Genomic DNA, 27,830 nt, shown 5'->3' with positions numbered 1-27,830 from the left:
CTTCTTTCGCACCGTACGTAGCCAACCGTGGTAATCGGATGTACGGAGGAAGTGCATATATATACTGTTGTGTATATATGCACACACACGAAGGATTAGAATCATCAAGAAGGTTTGGCGACCCGGAAAGAGAGTTCCGCACCCGGCACACCACATCCAATAGACCTCACGACTATGGCTGTGGTCACTACTAGTCACGTGCCACCTACTGCAGTCTCACAGCGACCCCTGCCCCGGACGTGAGCTAGCATCGCAACTGGGCCCACAGCTCACAGAACTCGTGGAAATCCTCTCGCCAACAATCTCTGTCCGCTTAACTTCAAGCCTGGCCCGTCTAGATCAGCGACCAGATAAAAATGTTTCGTCTCAGCCTGCGCTCAGGGCCGGTTTAAAAATGTGTAGACCGCCTAGGCTACAGGTACTGTGAGGCCCCCAGTAATATTTTCAAAAGGAAAAAAAGTTAAAGAAAAATATAATAATTTTTTACAAGGCTAACAACATAAAAGTCAGCATTTACAAATGAAATTACTTTTTACTGAATCTCTGGAGGCCCTCCAGCTGGCGGAGGCCCCTGGGCTGCAGCCCCTAAAGCCCCCAAGCCTGAATCCGGTCCTGCCTGCGCTCAACATCCAGTATCGGTCTCGCGATGACTTGTAGCCTCGAGCTACGCGAGCCACCTGCTCCAGTCCACTACCAGCGAGCTGGATCATATTGAGTTTAAGCCCTGGTGGGACCCAGGGCGGGATTAATTTACAGGCGGGTGGGGGAGGGGGGGGGCAAACTGTTATAGATTTGGGGGGCACTTTGCATGTCCGATCCCTTGCTTGAATAGTTTCACCACCGCCCGTGCCCCCGAGTGATGCCAATCACCCCGTTCCTACTCATCACAGCCATGTGAGTGCTGGCGTTTAAACGTGGTGCACGAATGTATGTACTGTATGTATGTTGAACTTCTTTCGCACCGTACATAGCCAACCGTGATAATCGGAGGTAGGGGGGAAGGACAACAGACAAAATATAAAATACGTTTTTAAAGCACTCCCTAAGTAAACGCGAAATAAGTTACGGTCATGTTAAATTGGGCACGCCGCTGGTAGCGACACTCCGCGTGGCTCAAGCATCGCTGCCGTTAACCTGCTCCGCAGCTCGGCCGAAACGCGAGCGGCTCGCCAGAGGATGACTCCGCCCCCCACCCCCCATCATCCTTCCAGGGGGGATAAAATGAGGAAGTCAACAGCGGTTGTCCTATGTATGGATGAACCCGCCACGTGAACGTGTGGCATTTAGTTTAACACGTAGGCTTTCGCGACCAATATTGTTCATAATCAACGATTTTTGGGTTTAGATCGCGTTATTTATAAATGTGTCGTAACCCTCCACCACCCGACACGGCCAATCAGTAAAAAAAGTGTCACGTTGACAAAAGACAAATAGTTCACTGCTTTAGCCCACCGGTGTGTTGAAGCGTGGAACCACAACATTTACAATTTGAGTACGACGTTTCGCTGGTAATTGCATCCAGCATCATCGGGCAATTCGCCAGAATGGTCAATTGCCCGATGATGCTGGATGCAATTACCAGCGAAACGTCGTACTCAAATTGTAAATGTTGTGGTTCCACGCTTCAACACACCGGTGGGCTAAAGCAGTGAACTATTTGTCTTTTGTCAACGTGACACTTTTTTTTACTGATTGGCCGTGTCGGGTGGTGGAGGGTTACGACACATTTATAAATAACGCGATCTAAACCCAAAAATCGTTGATTATGTGTGGCATTTAATCACACACATTACCCATACAGCGTGTATTGCAGTGGCCGTATCTACATTTCATGGGGTCCTTCAAACTCTAAAGAGGCCCCAGGCTGCACCACCCGAAGCCCCTGCGTGAATTCGGCCTTGCCTCCCGCGTGTCCAGCGCTGTGTTCAGCTGCCTCCCGAGCCACTCACCTATGGACACCAGCTTGATGTGCTCCCGCTCCAGAAACTCCAGGGCCACGGACACGTTCTCGAGCTTCATTTGTCTGAAGTTTGGCCTCGAGTGGTACTTTCGGTACATCCTCTTCTGACTCAGCACCTCCAGCAGCGAGATGAGCCTGAGGCCGTCCGCCAGATCCTTCTGCAGGTCGGTCACCGTCTTGTTGGCGCACTTGAGGTGCTCGTTGCACCAGCGGGTGAACGTGTTCTGCTGAATCTTCTTCCATGGCGCGTCCTCAGCAAGCTCCTTCTCGCCAGCCGGGATCTCGTCCTCTGCCTGCACCTCCTGGCCGCGGAGCTCCTCCTCGGGGGAGCCGTTCATGCGATCTCCGCGCGAATGCGCAACATAGTGCGGTTCTAGATCCATCTCGAGAGCGCGGTTCTTCTTCTACTGCTGCTGATGATGCCGATTACACCCTCGCCTGCCTTTGGTAACAAAGCTGTAACACGACGACTTGTTTGGTGGGTCGAGGGTTAAACGTCTGTCTTGTTTAAAAACTTCTTGCGGGAAGAGGCCTCTGGCGTCTGCCGGGAGCTGAGCGCCACGCGAAGTGCGCAAAAGGCGCAGGGGAAGAAGAGGTGGGCCAACAGCTCGGCCACTCCTCGCCGCCTCCCTTATCTGCTCGTCTAAAAATAACTCACGAGGAGATCCGGCAAAATCTGCAGGCGTTCGTGGATCCGCAGCCGATTTCTTCGAGTCTCCTCGCAATCGCGGGGTGAGACGAAGAGAGGAGAGAGGGAGAGAGAGACGCGTGATTCGTTCACAGCGATCGGAGTGCTGCCCGGTCGCGTTTATCGTTCTCGATCGAACTTCCTCTTGCGCGTCCGCTGATGCTGTCGCTGCTGCTGCTGCTGCTGCTTCTGTGTTGCTTCCAGCTGCCGCTCGTTCCCTTATAAAGGGTCGAGGGGCGAAGGGGTCTCGTCACTCCTAATTAAAGGCGGCTCGCTCAGTGTCCGCGCCGCTCCCGGTGCACCGGGAGAGCGATGCGCTATTTTTGGTCTTCACTTCGCACACATTGGGCCACAAATACGCGCACACTCACTCACAGACACACACACACACACAATAACACACACACACACAATAACACACACACACAATAATACACACACAATAACACACAGGAGCAGACGCATACACACAATAACACACACACACAATAACACACTCACTCACATAATAACACACACACAATAATACACACACACAACAATACACACAGGATGCTGCTAATCCTGCATAATGCACGGGCATAAGTAGTACTAATCACATACCTGCATTTCCCATATCCCCTCCCTTTGATGATGCTAATCCTGCATAATGCACGGGCATAAGTAGTACTACTCACATACCTGCATTTCCCATAAATATGCTAAATTCCTCTTGATATGCAAATTCCTTTGTCAAGGCGCTCTTCCCCATCCAACCCAGCTTAAATGTACGCTACCAAGCCTAGTGGTGTTCATTCAGACGCTGTCTTTCTGACAGACCTGTTCTTCACCTGAGGACGGCTGCTTGCGTTGTGGCCGAAACGTCGGGAGAATTATTTTATTATGTTTAATTTTTATTATTTTTTTATTTCCATTCTACGTGACTTTACCGAAAGAACCAAGAAGATGAATCTCTGCAGTCACGAAAGCTTTAAATCGAAATTTTTTACAAATACAACACTACAAAGACAAAGATCTCCCAGTGGAGCCTGTAACAGACTGTTGGGGCAAGTGCTGTTAGCGAGCACCTATGAAGGCCGACACGGCACACGAGGGGGTGGATGGCCAGGAACCACGTCCGGCCGCCTTTGTCTCCCAAGTGGCGATGTTTACACACAACGCACCAGGTACTCATTTGAGGCTGAGTCGACCTAAGGGAAAGCCGGAACCAGTTCTGATAATCATCACCGGTTTAGGCCGTGAGCGGGAATCGAACCCGTTCGCCAGGTTCGTAGCGCAGCGTAGCGCTAACCACTACACTACCGCTCCCCAAACACACACAGTGACACGCACACAGTGACACGCACACACAGTGACAGACACACGCGGCTCAATTGGGACGACCACGCACGTTACATTCCAGCAGGGCTAGCGCGCGGAACGCGACGTGGCCGTGCTCTATCCACTGCTGGGTGAACCCCTTCCAGCACGTCATCGCCATCTCTCACGGTCTCGCTAATGCGACGATCCACCCAGCGACCTGCAATGCAAGCCGACGGCATCGCTCCATCTCCGAGGTGGATAATGTGCTACCAGGTGTGTTTGTCTCCTGTGACTGCCACTCCGTCGTTTGGTCTCGACCAAGGTTCCATTGCCCATCGCATAGCAACGCGTCTCGCCCGTCCCCACTCACTTAAACGGTTATTGGGACGACGACGATGTTCATAACATGCGCGTCTTCTCTTATCCGTCTGTCTAATTCCCACCCTTTGCGCACCTCCCCTAACCATTCAGCGCTCCCTCTGCCCCCCTCTCCTACCCTCTCAGCACTCCCTCTGCCCCCCTCTCCTACCCTCTCACCACTCCCTTTGCCCCCATCTCCTACCCTCTCACCACTCCCTCTGCCCCCCTCTCCTACCCTCTCACCACTACCTCTGCCCCCCTCTCTTACCCTCTCACCACTACCTCTGCCCCCCTCTCCTACCCTCTCAGCACTACCTCTGCCCCCCTCTCCTACCCTCTCAGCACTCCCTTTGCCCCCCTCTCCTACCCTCTCACCACTACCTCTGCCCCCCTCTCTTACCCTCTCACCACTACCTCTGCCCCCCTCTCCTACCCTCTCACCACTCCCTCTGCCCCCCTCTCCTACCCTCTCACCACTACCTCTGCCCCCCTCTCTTACCCTCTCACCACTACCTCTGCCCCCCTCTCCTAACCACTCAGCGCTCCCTCTGCCCCCCTCTCCTACCCTCTCACCACTCCCTCTGCCCCCCTCTCCTACCCTCTCACCACTACCTCTGCCCCCCTCTCTTACCCTCTCACCACTACCTCTGCCCCCCTCTCCTAACCACTCAGCGCTCCCTCTGCCCCCCTCTCCTACCCTCTCACCACTCCCTCTGCCCCCCTCTCCTACCCTCTCACCACTCCCTCTGCCCCCCTCTCCTACCCTCTCACCACTACCTCTGCCCCCCTCTCCTACCCTCTCACCACTCCCTCTGCCCCCCTCTCCTACCCGCTCACCACTCCCTCTGCCCCCCTCTCCTACCCGCTCACCACTCCCTCTGCCCCCCTCTCCTACCCTCTCAGCACTCCCTCTGCCCCCATCTCCTACCCTCTCAGTGCTCCCTCTGCCCCCCTCTCCTACCCTCTCACCACTCCCTCTGCCCCCTTCTCCTACCCGCTCACCACTCCCTCTGCCCCCCTCTCCTACCCGCTCACCACTCCCTCTGCCCCCCTCTCCTACCCTCTCAGCGCTCCCTCTGCGCACCTCTTCTACCTTCTCAGCGCTCCCTCTGCCCCCCTCTCCTACCCTCTCACCACTCCCTCTGCCCCCTCTCCTACCCGCTCACCACTCCCTCTGCCCCCCTCTCCTACCCGCTCACCACTCCCTCTGCCCCCTCTCCTACCCTCTCAGCGCTCCCTCTGCGCACCTCTTCTACCTTCTCAGCGCTCCCTCTGCGCACCTTTCCAACTGTTGTTCTATGCGTTTTGTCATCGACAACGCGGCTGCCACACAGTGGGGGCTGCTGCGCGGAACGGCGGGGACACGCGTGCGCGTCATGGAGAACAACGCCTGAGCACAGACGCCGCAGCAGCAACAGCGTACGGGTCTGGAGAAGAGGCAGCCGAGTCGTAAGAAAGCCTTTGTGCTATCTATCCACCAAGGCATCATCACCGAGTCCAGGAACGGACTGGGACAAAAAGTCGGCCGAGGCACTTTGTAAAAGCGCACAGCGCCCCAAATTGCCATGCGATCCTCATTGGTACCATTTGGGGCTGGGTGCGAAAAAGCAAATGGGCCATTGAGGAAGAATCTTCGTGGCTGCCGAACATGGGGACTTAATTCCCAATAAGAGCGTAAATAAGCAATGAAGCGTACACATTATAGGTAATATTTCAAATATATATTTATATTTCCTTTTTTTTCACTCTGATCACATTTACAATGTCTCCCACACAGACCGGGCCACCGGGCATTTTCCTGATCTGCTGCCCTGTGGCCAGTCAGGGTCTGACCGAGTTTCAAGAACAAACTAAACAGACAGACAATACAAACGATACGACAAATAATATATTACTTAGTGCAATGGTAACATTGAATTCGTGCCAATTAAACAAATCGCTAGGTGGAAGCACGATATGGAGAGAAACCGCGACATTCTCGCGATCGCTGGCGGACTGGAGAAGAAGCCACGTGGCTTGGTAGCCGCCACCACAGCCATAGCGGGAGGTGAACTGGGATGTGGTGTGCCGAGTGTGGAAATCGTTGACGGGTCGCAGACACGGGCAGGCCCCGGTTTGAATTGAAGGAAGCCGTGCTCCTGCCTGGTTCAACAAAGACAAAGATCCTCCGTGTATCCTTAACAGACTGTTGGGGCAAGTGCTGTTAGCGAGCACCTATGAAGGCCGGCATGGCACACGAGGGGGTGGTTGGCCAACACCACGCCCGGTCGCCTTTGTCTCCCTAGTGACGGTGTTTAGTACACACCACACCAGGTACTCATTTGAGGCTGAGTCGACCTAGGGGAGGCCCAGGACCGGTTCAGATCATCGTCACTGGTATTGGCCGTTTCTTCATCGTCGCAGCAGCTCAGCGCTCGCACCTCATGCTCTCGCTTGGATCTATGATTCTCAATCCTGGGTGTCCCCTGAACAGACTCCTTGGTGGGTGGGTGGGGGGAGGGGTCCCACCCTGGCCTCCCTCCCCCCAACACACACTTGGTAGAGGCAATTCCGTAATGAAGCAAATTTAGAGTTCACCGCACGGCTTTTCGCGACCATTCTACTCGGTGATGCGGCAGCGCAGGAGCCCTCAGCACCCGCCAGCACGAGGAGGAGGGAAGGGGTAATTTAGTCCGAGCTATTTTGGAACTCGGTGTTAAATTACAGAGCCCCCCCCCGCCTCCACCTCTCCCATACCCCCTCCCCACCACACACACAGAGCTTCCACGTCCAACCACGACCCCCTCCACATACCCCTCGTCACCAACCCAACCACCGCTCCCACCAATCCAGCCGAGCCAGTCACCGTCCTCACCGCCCATGGGTGAACACCGTATGAATGGGTACCAGATGGGTGGACACACGATGGGTGAACACACGATGGGTGGACACACGATGGGTGGACACACGATGGGTGGGCACACGATGGGTGGACACACGATGGGTGGGCACTCGATGGGTGGACACACGATGGGTGAACACACGATGGGTGGGCACACGATGGGTGGACACTCGATGGGTGGACACACTATGGGTGGACACTCGATGGGTGGACACACGATGGGTGGACACACGATGGGTGGGCACACGATGGGTGGACACTCGATGGGTGGACACACTATGGGTGGACACTCGATGGGTGGACACACGATGGGTGGACACACGATGGGTGGGCACTCGATGGGTGAACACACGATGGGTGGACACACGATGGGTGAACACACGATGGGTGGACACCAGACAGGTGGGCACACGATGGGTGGACACACGATGGGTGGACACACGATGGGTGAACACTCGATGGGTGAACACACGATGTTCGGCACCAGATATTCTTGACTGGATGATGCCGGTTGGTTCCCCACGTGATGCATCTGGAGTGAATCACATTTCGAATATAGGGCTCGAGTGCAGCCTGTTCCAATCGCTTATGGCCATAGGGACAAACAAACTATTGGTGTCCACGTTTGTGGTTGGGGATGGGTGTCGGTGGGAAGAGGCCGAGTCCTTGACGAGCTCGAGATGTATTTTTGATGTAATTTTCTGGGGAGTAGTCATCTGGCCATGGACCAAGTCGTGGGTGAGAGGGAGGTGAGCTTGAAGGTTTTGTATTGGGAAGGGACTGCCAACGGAGGTATTCGAGTCAGAGAGACGACAGAGGAAATTTGAAAATTAGAGTGGCCTTAAACACAAAGAACAGCGCGCACGCTGCATTTCTAGATTCATAGACTGAATACAGAGGAAGGAGGGCACGGGATGGATGGCAGAGGATGAAGGGCACGGCATGGATGGCACGGGATGGAGAGGCACGTGATGGCTGCTCTGAAATGGAGGCAGGGATATCAAAATGCGATGGTGGCACGGAACAGAGGTTGGGGGCTAAGACATGGCATGAAGGAGGATTTGAGATGGAGAACATGGCATGCCGGTCGATGGAGCTTCAGGCTGGATATTGGGGCCGTTGTGGCTTGCTGCACTGTACCGTCAGGCGCTGTCGATGAGATCCTCAGAGCGCCACCAGGGCCTCTATGTATAGTCGCCTATTAATAGCTGGGGGCGCGGGGGGGGTTGGATGGCAGAGTTTGTTTAAGCGTTTGCATCGTCGGTACAAACGAGCAAATCACTCGGAGTGCGCCAGATCTGATCTCTCGTCAGATCTCGGAAGCTAAGTAGCTTGAGCCTGGATTGTGCTCGTACAGGTGGCCACCACGTATCCAATAACACGAGCAGCAGCGGTTGTATGGGAGGACAGTGTGGAGCTAAATCCATCGTTGCATTGCACTTCTATGCTCCCGCGTCTACGTCTTGTCTCCTGCGCCTTCATCAACCGGCACTGACCAGTCTGGTCAAAGAGCCCCCACGACCCCCATCGCGACGCGGGGAGGTCCTCAACCATCCAGCAGTAGACTGACAAACGATCTGTGTGTGTGTTACGTGTGCACGATGAGCGGACGGGAGAGGAGAGAGGGTGTGAGGCCAAGAGGGGCGGGGCACGGCTTGACAGCAAGAGCTGGAGCAAAGCTTCTGTGCCCCATCAACACCATCCCCGCCCTCCCACGGACCCCCCCCCATAACCCAACCCCTTGCTGTCCTCCGTGGATATAAGACAGGTGCAGCGTCACAGCTTGACACGAGAGCGACACGTGGGGTCGCGGAGCTGTAATTGACTCCCCAGGGAGACACGTGGACCGGACAGACAGATTGACACGCAGAGACAGAGGCACAGGCGTAGAGACACACGCATAGACTGGCACGTAGAGACAGAGACACGCGTACGGACGCAGGAGCGTGGAGTAGTGATGCGGTCTGTCCCGTGGTGTCTGGGCGCTCTATATTCACCAGGGAAGACACCTGGAGAGACAGACACAACGCAAATACATCGGACACAGATACAAAGACACATACACAGATAGAGACAGATACACAAAGACACACAGTGACAGACACGGACGTTCTCTGGTGGCGATGCTGACTGCTCTAGTTTTCCCAGAGAGACAAAAAAGTAAACATTGTATTTACTTATTTTTAAATCCTTTATATTAAGTTCGCTGCCACGCATATAAAGGATTTATAGTGAAAAGCTTTGTTTTTACGGGTTATACTTATATTAAGTTCGCTTGTTTGCTTGCGTGCTTGCTTGCTTGGTTACGACCGTGCAAATCTTTCGGTCGTTTTTTAACCCACTTCCCGTGATCCAATCGAGCTGACGTTTTCCACACAGACTCGTTGTGCGAGACAATTGATGTTCGTGAAAAAAATTCCCAAAATTGTACACTTTTTAGGCAAGAAAAAATTATTTTACATATATTCAAATAGAACTCATTCATGGCTTTGACTGAACGTCACAGTGTAAGAGCCCAGAGCGTAACCCCTCCACAGGCCGTGGCGGAGTAGCCCAGTTGGTAGCGCCCTCGCTTCCCATGCCAAAGGTCGCGGGATCGATCCCCGCGTCCTCCACAGGCGAATATATTTTTAAATCCTTTATATTAAGTTCGCTGCCACGCATATAAAGGATTTATAGTGAAAAACTTTGTTTTTACAGGTTATACTTATACCAGGTAAAGCCCACCGAGTTACATAGTTATTTTACAGAAGCGACCTGACTACTCACGATAGCTCAACAAAGTGACTTATCGTGTGGAAATTTAGAGCAGCCGAATACGCTAAACGCGAGATGTTTCTAAATATGGAGGGGAAAACCGGAGGACCCGGAGAAAAATCCACACGACCACGGGGAGATAGAGAGACGCGCAAACTCCAAATATACAGCAGCAGGCGTCAGGGTCGGGATTGAACCCATAACCTGCTGTATACCAGGCGAGGTAGTCAACATCTCCTCGCTATCGTGGCGCCCAAACATTTGGACACACTGGGAGACACACAGAAACAAACAAATCATTTCAGCTTTTGGAAAGTGAAACACGCCAAGTGCGGGGCTCTCGCAACGTTTAAAGGCGAACAGCGCGCGGCCTGTAGCGACACGCGCAGCGAGTGATTCTCTCTCGTTCTCTCTCTCTCTATCGGGGGCTTCCATGTCCCAATCATGCACGCGATTCGCCACAGCGCCCGCGGTGTGGCGACCATCGGGACGTAGCCGAAGTGGGAATTTCTCCCCCAACCAGCGCCGCTACGAATGAACCCCTCCAGTAAATGAGGGGCTGGGGGCCCCGTATCCCCACCCCGCGCCTCTACCCCATCCCAGCCCCGTGCGAGCCACAGAGGGGTCTCTCGCCCCACCCCGCGCGGTCCCTTTGGCAGCTCCAGCAGCTGCCAAGGGGTCCCGGCTCCCCCGAGGCCCGTGGGGAGACACCGCAACCCCTCCTCTAACCCCCCTCCCCTCCCCCTCCCGCACCACCACGGGTGCCGCTCTCCTGCGGACTCGACGGCAGCGCAGGGGAACGCGGCTCCCCACGTCGGCCGCGTGTTTGTGGAACCGGCGGGGACTGGAGGAATCCTCGACCCCAACGACCCCCTTCCCCCCCGCCCTGGTCCCCACCTCCCCATTATCCTATGGATGACAACGGCGATAATGATGATGGTGATATTGAATGATGATATATGATGTTCAAATTGAAGGATGATGATGGTGGATGAAGTTTGATTGTGATGCTGCTGCTGATGATGATGATGTTTTAGCGAATTGAACAAGAGACATTTTCACGATGTATGAAACGAATTAAAGACGATGAGCACTATCATGACTACCATCATCATCACCTGCATCCACCATCATCCTCATCACCTGGGTGCCGTGGGCAATGACTCATCGCGAGTCCTAGACGTGAAGATGACTAAAACGGAGCTATATTTATTCATTTATTTTCCAGGTAGGCTCACTGAGCTCAATAGGTATTTTTAAGAAGCGAGATGGCTACCACAAATGATATAGCTCAACGAATTTGCTCATCACGTTGATATTTATATCAACCAAATACTCTAAAAACGCACGGTGATTCTAAATGTGGAGGGGAAAACAACCGGTGGAACGCGAGATAAATTCAAGTGATCACGGAGAGAACACGCAAACTCCAAGTATTCAGCAGCAGGTGTCAGAGTCGGGATCGAACCCACGGCCCCCTGCGTAGCGGGCGAGGTAGTTAACATCTCCTAGCCACGGCGGCGCCCCGCGTCACGGCCAACAAACTCCGCGTTCAGAGTTCACCCCTCCAGCCACGAGCCGGGTGACGGGGGCTGCTATTTCTGTGCAGTGACAGAGGCGAGGAGGTGTGCGATGAGTCTATCTTCCAAAGACAAAGTTCCCCCGTGTAGTCTACACAGGCTGTTGGTGGCAAGCTAAATGGCACGCGAGGGAGCGGTGTGGCCAGGAACCACATCCGGCCGTGTTTGTCTCCCCATTGGTGACGTTTTCACACCGCGCAAGATACTAAGTTTAGGCTGAGTCGACGTAGAGGAAGCCCGACACTGGTTCAGATATTCGCCACTGATGTTAGCCGCGGCCGGGAATCGAACTCGGAGCGCCAACTTCGCTGCGCGTTCGCTTAGTACGCGTAACGTCCAATTTTACCCGCGGGGAGATGGCAGCTGTCAGAATTACTGAACAGGTGTGAGAGTCGAATGGTTACCTTATCGTCAGCATCACGTTCAGGGTGGTGATGATCATGGTGGTAATTAATCATGATCCATTGCAAACAGTTGACATCAGATCATCTCTATAATCATCGCTGCTGCCATCATCACATAACGAGTGCATGGTCGTTGTTGCAGAGAATCATTCATATGAACACGTTCATCAGAACAACCACCATCGCCACCGTGACACCACCGTGACCATCATGATCACAAACATAATCGTCCACCTCCATTCCACCCTCCTTCAACCTCATCATCGTCGCCGCCTGTACCATCGTAATTTCTAAAATAGCCATAATTCATCTTATCATTACCATCACCGCTATCGCCACCATTGTCATTTGCATCAGTATCATCATCAGCATCGTCATCACGATAATCCTACACAATACCTATCTTGCCCATCGTTATCTTTCATCAATATCATCGCCATCCCCGTCACCACCATCTTCTTCACCGTCGTCATCGCTTTTGTTATCATCACCATCGTCGTTGTCGTCATCACCATCGTCGTCATCATCATCATCACCATGGTCATCATGATCATCATCATCACCATCGTCGTCATCATCATCATCACCATGGTCATCATGATCATCATCATCATCATCACCATCGTCATTACCATCATCATCATCACCATCATCACCATCGTCGTCAGCATCACAATCGTCGTCATCATCATCATCACCATCGTCATCATCATCATCATCACCATCGTCATCATCATCATCACCATCGTTGTCATAATTATCAACATCGTCGTCACTATCATCATCATCATCATCGTCGTCATCATTACCATCATCACCATCGTCGTCATCATCACCATTGTTGTCATCATCACCATCGTCGTCGTCATCATCACCATCGTCGTCATCATCATCATCACCATCGTCGTTGTCGTCATCACCATCGTCGTCATCACCATCGTCGTCATCATCATCATCACCATCGTCGTCGTCGTCATCATCATCACCATCGTCGTCATCATCACCATCATCACCATCGTCGTCATCATCACCATCATCGCCATCGTAGCCATCGTCGCCGAGTGTCGTCAGTAGATGCCGCCGCCGCGAACGATGCGCGGCCACATGGAGGCGAGGAGCATGGAGGCAAGCAGCATGAAGATGGAGATGACGATCAGCCACGCACCCTGCACACATCATCATCATCACCACCATCATCATCACTACCATTGGCAAGTCAACTCAGCTCCACATCCTCTCGTGCCACATCACTCCATCTCTTCTCTAACCCGTGCCGCGCCCGTTTAGCCCCCTTTATCCGGCCGAACAAAAGCTGTTTCGGCATGCGGTGATGGGGCATGCGGGCTACATGACCCAGCCAACGCAGCCTCGCCTGCCGGAGGAGCTAGACAAAAAAAGGCAAAGATCCCCCTTATAGCCTTAACAGACTGTTGGAGTAAGTGCTGTTAGCGAGCACCTTTGAAGGCCGGAAAGGTACACTAGGGGGTGGGTGGCCAGCACCACCACGCCCGACCGCTTTTGTCTCCCCAGTGTGGATGTTTACACACCGCACCAGGTACTCATTTGAGGCTGAGTCAACCGAGCGGAATCCCAGGACCGGACCAAATAATGTTCTGCCTGTCTGTGAGTCACCACACAGCGACACACAGACAGGCAGATACACAGACAGACCGATAGATGTGTAGACCCAACCACCCCCCCCCCCCCGGCAGGGCCCCACCTGCCCCCCCTGCGCGTTCACGTCGTGCAGGGAGTCGTGCGCCAGCCTCAGCTGCTCGCTCAGCCGCTCCTTCTCGCCGAGTCGCGACTCCAGCAGCTGCCGTTTCTCGGACACGCGCGCCTGGGTCTCAGAGAGCTACTCTCGCACGCGGACACACGGGGAGAGGTTCACACGGGGAGTTGGGCGCACGGGGAGAGGTTCACACGTGGAGAGGGGGACACGGGGAGAGGTTCACACGGGGAGAGGTTCACACGGGGAGAGGTTCACACGAGGAGAGGGTGACACGTGGAGAGGGGGACACGGGGAGAGGGGGACACGGGAAGAGGGTGACACGTGGAGAGGGGGACACGGGGAGAGGGGGACACGGGGAGAGGTTCACACGTGGAGAGGGGGACACGGGGAGAGGTTCACACGTGGAGAGGGGGACACGGGGAGAGGGGCGCACGGGGAGAGGTTCACACGTGGAGAGGGGGACACGGGGAGAGGTTCACAAGGGGAGAGGTTCACACGTGGAGAGGGTGGCACGTGGAGAGGGGGACACGGGGAGAGGGGGAAACGTGGAGAGGGGCACATGGGGAGAGGGGGACACGGGGAGAGGGGGACACGTGGAGAGGGTGACACGGGGAGAGGGGCACACGGGGAGAGGGTGACACGTGGAGAGGTTCACACGGGGAGAGGTTCACACGGGGAGAGGTTCACACGAGGAGAGGGTGACACGTGGAGAGGGGGACACGGGGAGAGGGTGACACGGGGAGAGGGGCGCACGGGGAGAGGGTGACACGGGGAGAGGGGGACACGGGGAGAGGGGGACACGGGGAGAGGGGGACACGTGGAGAGGGTGACACGTGGAGAGGGGGACACGGGGAGAGGGGGACACGGGGAGAGGGGGACACGGGGAGAGAGGCGCACGGGGAGAGGGGGACACGTGGAGAGGGGCATACGGGGAGAGGGGGGACACGGGGAGAGGGTGACACGGGGAGAGGGGGACACGTGGAGAGGGGGACACGGGGAGAGGGGGACACGGGAAGAGGGGCACACGGGGAGGGGGGACACGGGGAGAGGGGCAGGCAAACGGGGAGATGCACAGAAAGACAGACAGCAAGCAGCGTTATAACTTTAGCAGCACCCTACATCAACTTCACATTGCCTCTTCCGTTGAACAGGGTCCCATAGATTATCTGGAGTGCTCTTGCCAACAACATATTGAAATCCATCCGCATCTGTTCAACTCGTCTGATGAGACGCGGACGTTCGAAACCGGCCCAGAGTTAAGCTATTGTTCAACCAACGCCGCTGGTATTCCGCACTTCCAGAGGTATTGGGGCTGACGGGATGTATAATAAAAAATAAAACAAACTCTTGCGTGTGTTTTTTGTACGTGGATGGATAGATGTGTGGAGACGTAGTATGCATCTACTTAGGGGCGAAAAAACACACACAGTGCAATTGGAATTGGCCAAATATCCCAATGCTGAATAATTATTGGCAAATTACTAAATTGGGAACACACACAAGGAGCAGTAGCAACATCGCCCCATACTGCGAAGACATGGCAGGACCCTCCTGAAAGATGAGTCATGGTCGTCTTCGGTAAGGCACAAACAAGGTTTTCCTTACGAGTTGACTTTGGCCGTGGCAACAGAATGGATATGTCAGCGCCTCCTGCATAGCAGCCTTGGTGTCACCGTGACCCGGGTAGAGTTATTACTCAGCCCCTCCTCCTCCGCGGACCGAACAGAGGGGGCGAGGAATCCATTCCGGGAGCCCGGGGGAGTCGAGTTACGAGACGAGTCGTCAGAATATTCCTCGCCGGGCAGTGCACGGACGTGGACCATTATTTTATTTTTCGCCAGGGTGGCTAGGAGATGTTAACTACCTCGCCTGGTATACCGTAGGTCATGGGTTCATTCACGACCCCAGAGGAACTCGGCTACATCCACATCGACCTGAGCAGTGGCCTTGGGGTGGCTCAGAAGCAATGCGCCACTCATGCCCCAGGGTAGGAATTGAACCCAGGTTGGCTGGGACTCGTAGGGGGATTTTTTGGGGAGCCGCGATGGCGAGATGTTTACTCCCTCGCTTGGTATGCAGAAGGTCGTGGGTTCGACCCGACCCTGACGCCTGTATATTTAGAGTTTTTGTGTCTCTCCCCGTGGTCGCGTGGATTTTTCTCCGGGTCTTCCGGGTTTTCCCTCCACATTTAGGAACACGTGTTTAGAGTATTTGGCTGCTAGTCATTGCCACACGATGAGCCACTCGGTTGAGCTATCATTTGTGATAGCCAGGTCGCTTCTGAAAAGGCGCTACGTAGCTCAGTGAGCCTTACTTGGTAAAATAAAACAAAACAAAATCTGTGTATTTAGTCACAGCTGTTGAGCACAGGCCCCAAGCGGCCAGTAACAAAGAGCAATACTAAAGTTGTAATGGATATAAGAGTTAAACTGCGTCTTGAATTTAGCAAGGTTGTTGTTATTGTGAGAGCTTGGGGGAACAGAGACGATGCTGGGAGAGGGCATTTCAAAGTGGAGCAGTGCGAGGGGAGAGGTGGAGACGGTGTTGTGACCTGCAGTGTGAAGAGTGAGAGGGTGGGTGAGTGAGGGGAGGGTGAGTCGGTGGATGGGTAAGTGGATGAGTGGGTGAGTAGATGGGTGGATAGGTGAGTGGGTGAGTGTATGGGTGGGTGGGTGAGTGGGTTAGTGGCTGTGAGCTACAGCGTGGTGGTGGTTGAACACAGTGTGATGGATGAGACGAAACACTCAGTGTCTGGAGTCATCAACATGGGCAGAGGAATCAATGTGTAGTTCACAGGATCATTAGCCATGTTTAGGCACCCCACTAAAACAATCGGGATACATTATAGAGGACACAGTGTGGTATCCAATTCCTCTTCACGTCTCCCACCAACCACTGATTACATATGTTAACGCTCTCCTCTGTAAGGCACGGGGCCATCGCTTTCACAATATTCAATCAGCTGTTGACAAGAAAGTCAGAGGGTCATTTGAAATCGATGTATGTTTGTCATGATGTCCGACGTTTCACTGCACGTGCTGGGAGCTTAGAACTGAATGGATGTATCGAGGGAGAACGGGAGCCGCTGCCTTCGGTTCCTCATTGAGAAGCGCCCGGAACGTGGTGCAAGAAAGCCAGGCTGAACTGCTTGCATGGCTATAATATACAGCGCAGAGAGAGCGAGAGAGCTTGGACTAAACTGCACCACAGGCAACGTTCAACAGCCAGATCATATTGAGAGATTGATAAAATAAAACTTTTTTAAAACCATGCAAATTGTGATTCAGGAGGGTACCGTTATGGCGAATCGTACAGCCGATGATTGGAACGAGCCCCTCGCTCCCTCCACCCCCCGTGACAGAACGGAGGATCTGACAATCAATAAGACTGAATGGGACATGAAATATGGGCACGTGGTTTATAGGACCAACCAGAACGCCGTGCTAGCTTCAGTGGTTTTAGCACGCACGTGGCCCCAGTGTGTATTGCGTGCAGTGGGACACGGCTCCCAATGGAGACGTAACCAATACAACCCGCAGATAAACGGAAGCGACGAACAGAATGGTAGTAATACTAATGTCAACTTGTAACGCGCCACTGGCGCACCGCAGAACTCGTTCCTGGCTCTCGTAGAGAGAGAGAACGACTCAGAGGGGCGATGAGGAGCCGGCGCCAACAATTGCCCGAGCTCTGCGGTCCACTACACATGAAGGTGTCATCGGTCAATGAAACAGCGAAGAGCGGAACACTTTAAAGAGAATGGCTTGACGACGACCTAACATTTTGGTGGCGAGAAGATGTGTTGCACTACTTGAGAATATTGGCACAAGACGGAGGAAAGTGGAAACAAACGGCAAACTGCGCACTGGCTCACCTAGGGGCTACCCGCCATGGATCGTGATGGTGACATTAGTCACTTGATGAGCGGTGTTTACGTGTGCGAGGAAACCATTGGGCACGGAGGAAGCCCACGCGTTGCGTCGGGGGAAACACTCAATCCCGTGCGGACGGAACGGGTGGGAGTCCAAATGTTTGCCGTGCCGCCTTCTCCTGGCGAGCACGATGGACGGCTCCTCCTCGACGCCCACGTAAAGAAGGGAAGTTCACAACACGAGTGCCGGTGATCCACCAACCTTCCACAGCGCTCGCTTACAGGCAGCCGCGTGCACAGCCACCACCGCCCAACTAAAGTGTGTTGTGAAGGACCGTTGTCTGAAACGTCGCCTGCTACGACGGTACGTGTATGCTGTATATATTTCCCCTTTTAAGGTGACACACGGTGGCGTTGATGAATGTTGTGGAGATGTTTTTGTTGTTTTACAAACGCGGTTCTCTCGCCGGGGCGCGCGGCGCTCGCGCGCCCCCTGACGGCGCGCGAGCGGCAGCGGAAACAGCCCCCGCCTCTCCCCCCCCCCCTTCCCGCCTCACCCCCCCCTGCCCCCCCCCCTTCCCGCCTCACCCCCCCTGTCCCCCCCCCCCACCCTTCCCGCCTCACCCCCCCCCTGCCCCCCCCCCCTTCCCGCCTCACCCCCCCTGTCCCCCCCCCCCACCCTTCCCGCCTCTCCCCCCCCTGACCGCCTCTCCCCCCCCTTCCCGCCTCTCCCCCCCCCTGCCCCCCCCCATTTCCGCCTCTCCCCCCCCCTGCCCCCCCTTCCCGCCTCTCCCCCCCCCCTGCCCCCCCCCATTTCCGCCTCTCCCCCCCCCTGCCCCCCCCTTCCCGCCTCTCCCCCCCCTGCCCCCCCCCATTTCCGCCTCTCCCCCCCCCACTGCCCGCTTCTCCACCCCCCCTTCCCGCCTCCCCCCCCCTGCCCGCCTCTCCCCCTCTTGCCCGCGTCTCTGTCCTCTCTCACCTTACATACACCAGTAGTATCCACATATATACACGCTCACCCTACACACACACCCTACATACGAATCTTATGGCGGGACCCCGGGGTCCCATAAGCCGCGGCTCTCGCATAAACTGCGTTGCGACGTCATTTTATGTCTGTTGAAGGCGAACGAGACGGCAATCTGTTCCTCTCGACGAGCTCTACACGATGCGCTAATCAAAGTTTAAAAGTTTAGTTTCTTCTGCGCATTTGTCCTCGCTGCTGCGCTTGGACACGACGTGACAACAGAACGATCCGCGCCAGGCGGGTCGCGGCGTTTATGCGCGCGGTGGGACGGAGTCGCCAAAAATAAATTAATTACGATTTTGACTTCCGTTTATTCGGGACCCCGGGGTCCCGCCATAAGGTTAATATATACATACACTAGAGTTAGTAGAATCTCGCACACATTGGGGGGAGGGGAGGGGGGTGGAGAAAGTGGACATCAGTGGGGGCGACGGGCGAGGCGCGACGTGCCGAGAAGCCCTCCACAGGAATTGACATTTCGGCGGCTATAGGCCGTCGAAATGTTCGTGAACTTAAATCAGCGGGGAGTTGATATCGGAGACCGGTCTTGCCGCTCCTCCCACCTCGTCACTTCTCCCACCTTTCATCAACCCACATTGACCCACGTGGTAAGTTGACCTTTTTCGCACCGTACGTAGCCAACCGTGCTCATCGGCACTGGGATTGACAAAGCGGCTGCAGCAGCCGAGGTCTCGCTCGCCTCGCCGCTCACCAAACACCAGCTCCGGGCTCAACCCCACCTTGAGTAGCGCCTCTTGCGCCCTCTCGTGCGCCTCTCGTATCCTCCGGGTCACCTCGGCGTCCCGCCGGAGGGGCCCCGCTTCGGGTCCCGCCCGGGGCCCTAATTGGCGGTCCCCTGCCACGCGCTCCATGGCAGCCACGGCGCAGCGCACGGCGCTCACCTCGCGCTCCACGCGCTCCACGCGGCGCACGAGGCGAGCGAGGGTGAGGCGCACGGGCGCGTCCCCATCACCACCACCATCACCGCCACCATCATCACCACCACCATCCCAATCATCGTGAGCACAGCTGCCGCCGCCGTCGCCTCCGCGCGCCGAGCCCCTCAGCTGGTCCCGCATAGCCGCCGCGTTGCGGGGGGAGCTCCTGTGGAGACGCGAAGGTGTGCAGCACCCGCGGGCTCCGGTCCGAAGCGAGGTTTGCTGCAGCTGCAGCAGCTGAAGGTTGAGACCCCTGCGGCGGAAGAGCTCGGGGTCCCGTTTTGAGGGGGTCCCACCACCACCTCCTCCTCGGGTCACCGCGCCAGGCGAGGTGGGAGAGACCGGGGACTCTGTCCGCCGGGACTCGCGAATGACGAGGCACGGACTCTTCAACATCGCTCTTCCTTGTCCACACGCGGGTCCCTTCTATCTGTCCCGAGACAGCACCCGCCCCACTACCAAACACCGCTCTCCGTAGGAGACTTCACTTCATGCTCAGAGCGTTGCGTGGAATCGCGGGGACGGCTTGCGTCCCCGGGGTTTATTGACGCGCACTGGAGACGCGTCTGTCAGTAGTTGCTGCCGCTGGAGGATGAGGAAACTGCGCGCGGAATGTGGAGCAGTGGGGGCGGAGGCGGAGGGGGTTGTGAAAGTGGCGGGGGAACGCGCGCGGATGTGGTCACTGCCTGGACCTCGAGATAAGGGGCCCCGGGGTCGCGGTCCAATCAGATCCTGCAGATGGTGACTCGCTGAGCCGTGCAGAGACCACGCGGCACAATTCGGGCCCTTACAAAGGCGCAAAGCCTGAACTTGTTGGCGGATGGGCTTCCACTGGAGGGAGCTCAAGAGAGCCCCTCTCTGCAGAGGGTACTTCGCCTCCCATTACACACTGGCCAAACGTCTTGGCAGCCGCGGGAGGAGCCACTGCTTTACCCCTTCATGGATGGACACGGAACGCGAGAAGCGTCTCGTGTTTGTGTTGGGTCTACAATAAAAGACACATTTGTTTAAAAAAAAAAGTTTCGATTTGGAATTTTCGTGGGCGCCACGGTGGCTGTGAGATGTTAACTAACTCGCCTGATATACAGGACTTCGTTGGTTCGACCCTGACACGCTGATGCCTGTATATGTAGATACTGCATGTCTCTCCCCGTGGATTTTACTCCGGGTCCTCCGGATTTTCCATACACATTTAGAAACATTTGTTTAGAGTATTTGCCTAATATTAATATCCAGGTCGCTTCTGAAAAAGAGCTGTATAGCGCAGTTGGCCTGACCTGGTAACATTTTAGTTATGTAGTTTTAGCTTAGTAGCTCCCCTAGTAGATAGTGAGGGTCACGCGAATCCGTAGGGAAACTGAACATATCCCAGTGTCAACAACTGTGGCCTTAAAATTAATTCAATACAGAATAGACGACGATTCGATCAATGGCCCTTCTGCATAGCACATACATAGGTTATGGCCATTATGCACAGTGAAGGGGCATTGCCCGAAACGTCGTCTATTGGAAATATATTTTATTTTAAAACTGGAGTGTTATTGAGGAATGTGGTATGTTGCTGTTTGAGCACCAGTCAACACAGCGGCGACACCGGCAGCAGCAGCAGCAGCAGCATCACTATACAATGTGTTTAGACGCAGCATCACTATACAATGTGTTTAAACGCAGCAATCACACGCGATGCATCGTTATCACTCCCACGCACTGCCCTGACATCTCCCAACAAAGCCTGCAGACAAAGGTGTCGTCGGTACCCTGAAGCCAAGCAGGCTTCAGCCTGTAACATGCGCTCTGCGCCAGGGCTTGCCAGGTGTTGCAGGCGCGGGGCTGCGCTGTGGTGGTCAGGAGACGGATGCGCCGAGTGTCTCCCCCCTCGCATACAGCAGCACGGTGCTGGGTTTTTTCCGGCGTCTCTGTTCCCTTACGAGGGCTCACCAGGCTTTCTGAGACCACGGCATCCTTTCTCACGGAGTATGCTCGAGGTTGCTGGTGGACTTGAGTAGGCACGTGTGTGTCATTCACAGCCACAGCGAGACAGCGATAGTGGATGTGGTGTGCCGGGTGCGGAGATAGTGCTCTGGGTCGCCGAGTCAGACAAACCCGAGCAGAATCCTCCTGAAAATCCATCTTGAGACTCTGTGAGGCTTTTCGAGGTGAATATTTGGCATCCATCGCGGTCTCTCTGTGATTCATACTCCATTCAGAATACAGTACGTGCATCTCGCATCGCCGGTGCGGCGTGTAATTGCATTTAATTGCTGGTTTCCACGATTTACATTCCATTGAAAGGTATAAACATTCTGCAGCCCGATTATGGGAGCCATCATTTGGATTACGATTTCAAGGCCACCAAATGTCTGTCTGGCTGGGACAGTCCTGGTGAGTTGGGGAAGGCTGCTTACCCGTCATCCCCTCCCAAAAGCTTTTTGTGAAAATCTGCATGGTGTGCCAAGTTTAACGTTTTCTAGCCTCGGGCTCTACTAATGTGAGCAGATGTCGGGGTTACCTGAGTAGTGGGTGGGGCATCCTGAGCAATGGGCAGAGCTGCTTTCATAGTAGGCGGAGCTACTTCACAGTGGGCAGAACTAGCTTAGTAATGGGCGGAGCCACCTTGGTAATGAGCGGAGCTACCTTATTAGTGGACAAAGGTACTTGTGCAGTAGGCGGAGCTACCTTATTAGTGGACAAAGGTACTTGTGCAGTAGGCGGAGCTACCTTATTAGTGGACAAAGGTACTTGTGCAGTAGGCGGAGCTACCTTATTAGTGGACAAAGGTACTTGTGCAGTAGGCGGAGCTACCTTATTAGTGGACAAAGGTACTTGTGCAGTAGGCGGAGCTACCTTGGTAACAGACGGAGGTACTTGAGTAGTGGGCGGGGCCAGTTTCAGACAGAGCAAATCCGCTCGCTGTGTGGGCGGTGCTAGTGGCTGAGTGGGTGTGGCTACACAACCGTGGGTGGTGCTGGGAGAGGGACTGGCAGCGAGCTCACCACCACGTGTCCCGGTTGAGCCTCCGAGAAATTTGGCAGCCTTCAATTAGAGGTATTCAAATCGTGACACATTACATTCTCTGTTGCTTTCCCCGGACGCGTCTTGCAGGCACCGTGAAGCGCTCCCTGCCGTCACATGTGCGTGTCTTCCGTGACCTGCAACACACGATGGTGCCGCGCGGCACTGTCAGCAGCGAGCACGTGACGAGGTATCGAACATGAACCGCGACGGGGCCGGTGAGTCGCCCTCGCCGCCGAGGTTCGTGGTTTGAGAACCCGCAGCCGCCTCGGCTAACGCTGCGGGCGCGCCGACTGCTTTTGCAGCTGACGTTAAAGATCCCGTGACGTCACGTGAAGAACGGCAATGTCACGTGTGCTGGGTGAATGCACCGCGACATCGGCCCCTGACTGCAAATCGACCGCTTCCTGTAGCCGTCGGTGGGACATGGAGCCCGCGTGATCAGCTCGTGAGAGAAGAATGGCGTGAAACCGACCACGCTCGCGATTTTGGCTTGACTCTCGCAGGGCTCCCGACACGCTACACGTCGATTGAGGACCGCAGGAACGTAGGTGGGAGGCTAGAGGGGGAGGAGCTTGCGGAGCCTCGCGCTGGCGCGGCACAAAAAGGGCTCCCTGGCACGGCACATTGTGCCGTGCCAGGGAGCCCTTTTTGAAACAACCACGTTGGCGTTTTGGGCGGCTCGTAACTGTGGAAACACTGCCGCTGAACGTGGCGGCCGTGAGACCGAACTCGCAGAGGGGACTCACAGAGGCACGGGGAGAGGCGCGTGGAGAGAGCGGGACAGGAGGGGCGGCGTGCGCCGCGTGCCATAGCGCCGCATCACGCGTCGTCGGGAAGAAGCTGCTCCGCGCCACGGCACCCGCGAAGAAGCCGGCCCTCTCGAGGCGCGACAGCACCGCGTCTGCGGACACCACGACGCAGACAAAGGTCCCCCCGTGTAGCCCACACAGACTGCAGGGACAAGTGCTGATGGTGAGCATGGCGCGTGAGGGGGCAGTGCGCTCGGGCAGAAGAAAGAGATAGAGGAGAATAAGGAAAGAGAAGAGGAGAATAAGGAAAGCGAAGAGGAGAGAAGAAAAGAAGAGGGGAGAAAATATCAGGAGAAGAAGAGAATCGGAGAAGAGAAGGAGAGGTTCCCTTACCATCACAGCCAGCGAAGAGGAAGCTTACGCCCACGTTCTGATAATCTCCGGTCATCTGAGGAGACACGTTTTTGTTGTTGTTTAAAGAACACGTTATAGTTATTGTTATATTGTATTAATCTGCTCGTTTATCCAGGAAAATGTCACCGAGTCTCAAGATTATTTTCAAGAGAGTACTGCCGAGTTGTTCGCAGTAGCGGGGGGGGGGGAGGTGTTGCTGCTGCTGCGTGTGATCCCAATCGAGTGATTCGCAGCGTCATCTTTCAGCGTTGCGATGTGGTTTGGCAAATGAACGTATTGGGCGGTACACACCGTTGTGGTGCGCGGTATAACAAAAAAGAAATCAAATTATTCGCAGTAATTATTTTATTTCCCGTGATTCGCAACCGCCAGTCAGAAAACCTTGCGGGGTGATGGTGGTGGTGCGAGTCAAAATCGGTTCTCGTGATATCGGAGCAGTTGCAAGACGAATGTTTATACGAGCGGCTGAACACGAAGCTTCACAGTCTGTTGCCGTATAGCAGCAATTGGCTGGCTCCTCGTGCCCTGGACTTGGTCGGACGGTTCCTCGATTCAGATTTATTCAGTCTCAATCGACTCAATCAACCTTTCAATTAAGGTTGATAAACAGATCCATTTTGCTGATTCTAGTTTAGATATTAGATTTTTTTATGAGGACCGGTGTGACATTGTGTGTGGGGTGTTTCAGCTTTGGGAAGAAATCTGAGAAAGCCCACGCAAAACAGGGGGAGAGAACATACAAACCTCCACACTCCGTCCTCACAGCAGTATCCATGGGGCTCGCCACAGTTGATCGGCAGGTCACATGCAGTGGGATCAATTGTGGCTACTCGGACTACTTATAAAACCTCTCGCCAGTGTGTAGAACAACCCTACAGCACCCTCCAGAGGGGCTCTCTCGAGCTCCCTGCAGTGGATGTCCTTCTGCCTGCAGTGGTGTGAGCGAGAAATTGCAAGGCTACACCTTCACATTTTACCCTCTTGCCATGGCCCAGCGTCAGGTTGCACCGTGACCCAGTGTGAGGTGATACAGTGACCCAGCGTGAGGTGGTACAGTGACCCAGTGTGAGGTGGTACAGTGACCCAGTGTGAGGTGGTACAGTGACCCAGCGTGAGGTGGTACAGTGACCCAGTGTGAGGTGGTACAGTGACCCAGTGTGAGGTGGTACAGTGACCCAGCGTGAGGTGGTACAGTGACCCAGTGTGAGGTGGTACAGTGACCCAGCGTGAGGTGGCACCGTGCCCCAGTACCATCGTGAATACCGTGGTGAGGGTGTTGACCGCCACGGTGTCCAGGTACGTGACGGAGGAGAAGTCCAGAATGACGGTGTCGACCGTCACCCTCGGCACGCCCTCCAGCTCCACCGCGAGCCAGGCCTGGCGCCAAGGCCCCGCGCCGCCCCCCTCCCCGTCGGGCCCCAGGGTTCCCGCCGCGAGCTCCCGCTTCGTCGGCGGGGCCCATTTGGTTTCCACGGTGGCGACGACCTCGTGGGCGCCGCGCGCCTCCCTCGTGGCCTTCACCTCCTCGACGCCGGCACCCACGGCCGCGTCGTCGCCACTCTCGTCGGACGTCTCCGATTGGTCGCTGGCGCTGAAGGCCTCGTTCTGAGCGCCGGCGTTGATTGGCTGCGAGGCCCAAAGAGTGGCCACGGACGAAGATCAGAGGGATACCGGAGGCGGTGTGCCGGGTACATAAATATTGTCTGAGTCGCCGTTGCAGATGCAACCTCGTTTAAATTAAGCCCGATATGGTGAGCGCGAGTGTGAGGGTCAGCGTGAGCGGTGGTGAGGGTGAGTGGTGGTGAGTGTGAGCGGTGGTGAGTGTGTGGGTGAGCGGTGGTGGGTGTGAGGGTGAGCGGTGGTGGGTGTGAGGGTGAGCGGTGGTGAGTGTGAGGGTGAGCGGTGGTGAGGGTGAGTGTGAGGGTGAGTGGTGGTGAGTGTGAGGGTGAGCGGTGGTGAGTGTGAGCGGTGGTGAGTGTGAGGGTGAGTGTGAGGGTGAGTGTGAGTGTGAGCGGTGGTGAGTGTGAGGGTGAGTGTGAGTGTGAGCGGTGGTGAGTGTGAGCGGTGGTGAGGGTGAGTGTGAGCTCACCCTCACCACCGCTCACACTCACCACCGCTCACACTCACCACCGCTCACACTCGCACACAGGGATACCGGAGGCGGTGTGCCGGGTACATAAATATTGTCTGAGTCGCCGTTGCAGATGCAACCTCGTTTAAATTAAGCCCGATATGGTGAGCACGAGTGTGAGGGTCAGCATGAGCGGTGGTGAGGGTGAGTGGTGGTGAGTGTGAGCGGTGGTGAGTGTGTGGGTGAGCGGTGGTGGGTGTGAGGGTGAGCGGTGGTGGGTGTGAGGGTGAGCGGTGGTGAGTGTGAGGGTGAGCGGTGGTGAGGGTGAGGGTGAGTGGTGGTGAGTGTGAGGGTGAGCGGTGGTGAGTGTGAGTGTGAGCGGTGGTGAGTGTGAGGGTGAGTGTGAGGGTGAGTGTGAGTGTGAGCGGTGGTGAGTGTGAGGGTGAGTGTGAGTGTGAGCGGTGGTGAGTGTGAGCGGTGGTGAGGGTGAGTGTGAGCGGTGGTGAGTGTGTGAATGAGCGGTGGTGAGTGTGAGGGTGAGTGGTGGTGAGTTTGTGAGTGAGCATGAGCAGTGGTGAGTGTGAGGGTGAGTGTGAGTGTGAGCGGTGGTGAGTGTGAGGGTGAGCGGTGGTGAGTGTGTGGATAAGCGATGGTGAGTGTGTGGGTGAGCGGTGGGGAGTGTGTGGGTGAGCGGTGGTGAGTGTGAGGGTGAGGGTGAGCGGTGCTGAGCGGTGGTGAGTGGTGATGAATGTGAGGGTGAGTGTGTGGGTGAGCGGTGGTGAGTGTGAGTGTGAACGGTAGTGAGTGTGTGGGTGAGCGGTGGTGAGTGTGAGGGTGAGCGGTGGTGAGTGTGAGGGTGAGCGGTGGTGAGTGTGAGGGTTAGCGGTGGTGAGGGTGAGCGTGAGCGGTGGTGAGTGTGAGGGTGAGCGGTGGTGAGTGTGTGGGTGAGCGGTGGTGAGTGTGTGTGTGAGTGTGAGCGGTGGTGAGTGTGAGGGTGAGCGGTGGTGAGTGTGTGGGTGAGCAGTGGTGAGGATGTGGGTGAGCGGTGATGAGTGTGAGCGGTGGTGAGTGTGAGTGTGAGCGGTGGTGAGTGTGAGGGTGAGTGTGTGGGTGAGCGGTGGTGAGTGTGAGTTTGGGCGGTGGTGAGTGTGAGCGGTGAGTGTGAGGTGCGAGGGTGAGGGTGAGTGTGAGCGGTGGTGAGCGGTGGTGAATGTGAGGGTGAGTGTGAGTGTGAGCGGTGGTGAGTGTGAGGTGCGAGTGTGAGGGTGAGTGTGAGCGGTGGTGAGCAGTGGCGAGTGTGAGGTGCGAGTGTGAGGGTGAGTGTGAGCGGTGGTGAGCGGTGGTGAGTGTGAGGGTGAGTGTGAGTGTGAGCGGTGGTGAGTGTGAGGTGCGAGTGTGAGGGTGAGTGTGAGCGGTGGTGAGCAGTGGCGAGTGTGAGGTGCGAGTGTGAGGGTGAGTGTGAGCGGTGGTGAGCGGTGGTGAGTGTGAGGGTGAGTGTGAGTGTGAGCGGTGGTGAGTGTGAGGTGCGAGTTTGAGGGTGAGTGTGAGCAGTGGTGAGCGGTGGCGAGTGTGAGGTGCGAGTGTGAGGGTGAGTGTGAGCGGTGGTGAGCGGTGGTGAGTGTGAGGGTGAGTGTGAGCGGTGGTGAGCGGTGGCGAGTGTGAGGTGCGAGTGTGAGGGTGAGTGTGAGCGGTGGTGAGTGTGAGGGTGGGTGTGAGCGGTGGTGAGCGGTGGCGAGTGTGAGGTGCGAGTGTGAGGGTGAGTGTGATCGGTGGTGAGCGGTGGTGAGTGTAAGGGTGGGTGTGAGCGGTGGTGAGCGGTGGCGAGTGTGAGGTGCGAGTGTGAGGGTGAGTGTGAGCGGTGGTGAGTGTGAGGGTGAGTGTGAGCGGTGGTGAGCGGTGGCGAGTGTGAGGTGCGAGTGTGAGGGTGAGTGTGAGCAGTGGTGAGCGGTGGTGAGTGTGAGGGTGAGTGTGAGCGGTGGTGAGCGGTGGTGAGTGTGAGGTGCGAGTGTGAGGGTGAGTGTGAGCGGTGGTGAGTGTGAGGGTGGGTGTGAGCGGTGGTGAGCGGTGGCGAGTGTGAGGTG

The 27,830-nt window shown here is 55.7% G+C and overlaps 3 protein-coding genes across 7 annotated transcripts in view; all 3 read right to left on the bottom strand.

The window, feature by feature from the left end:
- Positions 1-4,389, bottom strand: part of LOC144730157 (filamin-C-like) — a 58,787-nt gene extending 54,398 nt beyond the window's left edge. For all 4 annotated transcript variants that reach the window (XM_078610755.1, XM_078610757.1, XM_078610756.1 and 1 more), the window contains exon 1: positions 1,950-4,389. In XM_078610755.1, coding sequence (XP_078466881.1) covers positions 1,950-2,343 — 394 coding nt within the window. In that variant the 5' untranslated portion in view covers positions 2,344-4,389. The remainder of the gene's footprint in view (positions 1-1,949) is intronic.
- Positions 4,390-6,016: 1,627 nt separating this feature from the next.
- LOC144730159 (uncharacterized) lies at positions 6,017-20,139 on the bottom strand. 2 transcript variants are annotated; one of them, XM_078610760.1, is made up of 4 exons: positions 19,303-20,139; positions 13,653-13,787; positions 12,964-13,098; positions 6,017-9,200 (listed from the first exon to the last, which is right to left on the bottom strand). In XM_078610760.1, exons 1-3 carry the CDS (start codon positions 19,894-19,896, stop codon positions 13,000-13,002), a joined length of 828 nt encoding a protein of 275 aa, XP_078466886.1. In that variant the 5' UTR covers positions 19,897-20,139; the 3' UTR covers positions 6,017-9,200; positions 12,964-12,999. The 2 variants fall into 2 exon arrangements, with proteins under 2 accessions (XP_078466886.1, XP_078466885.1); XM_078610759.1 differs by having other exon boundaries at positions 6,017-13,098.
- Positions 20,140-21,736: 1,597 nt separating this feature from the next.
- LOC144729967 (chloride anion exchanger-like) overlaps positions 21,737-27,830 on the bottom strand; it is a 135,722-nt gene continuing 129,628 nt past the window's right edge. Inside the window, 4 exon segments of the mRNA XM_078610396.1 lie at positions 21,737-22,649; positions 23,262-23,416; positions 23,658-23,712; positions 24,942-25,304. Of these exon segments, the coding sequence (XP_078466522.1) occupies positions 22,626-22,649; positions 23,262-23,416; positions 23,658-23,712; positions 24,942-25,304 (597 nt within the window). The 3' untranslated portion in view covers positions 21,737-22,625.

This window comes from Lampetra planeri, chromosome 34, assembly GCF_965212315.1.
Source record: "Lampetra planeri chromosome 34, kcLamPlan1.2.h2, whole genome shotgun sequence".
NCBI classification, from domain to species: domain Eukaryota; kingdom Metazoa; phylum Chordata; class Hyperoartia; order Petromyzontiformes; family Petromyzontidae; genus Lampetra; species Lampetra planeri.
Note: the sequence above shows the minus strand (reverse complement) of the source record. Positions and strands in the feature narration are given on the sequence as shown.

Bases quoted from the DNA above. Each gene is read 5' to 3' on its own strand.
- LOC144730159 (XM_078610759.1), bottom strand. From the start codon at position 19,896: ATGTTGAAGAGTCCGTGCCTCGTCATTCGCGAGTCCCGGCGGACAGAG. The intron at 13,788-19,302 runs GTGGGGTTGAGC...GTGCGAGAGTAG, and splicing joins CGCAAGAGGCGCTACTCAAG to CTCTCTGAGACCCAGGCGCG. The intron at 13,099-13,652 runs GTGGGGCCCTGC...TGATGTGTGCAG, and splicing joins TGAACGCGCAGGGGGGGCAG to GGTGCGTGGCTGATCGTCAT.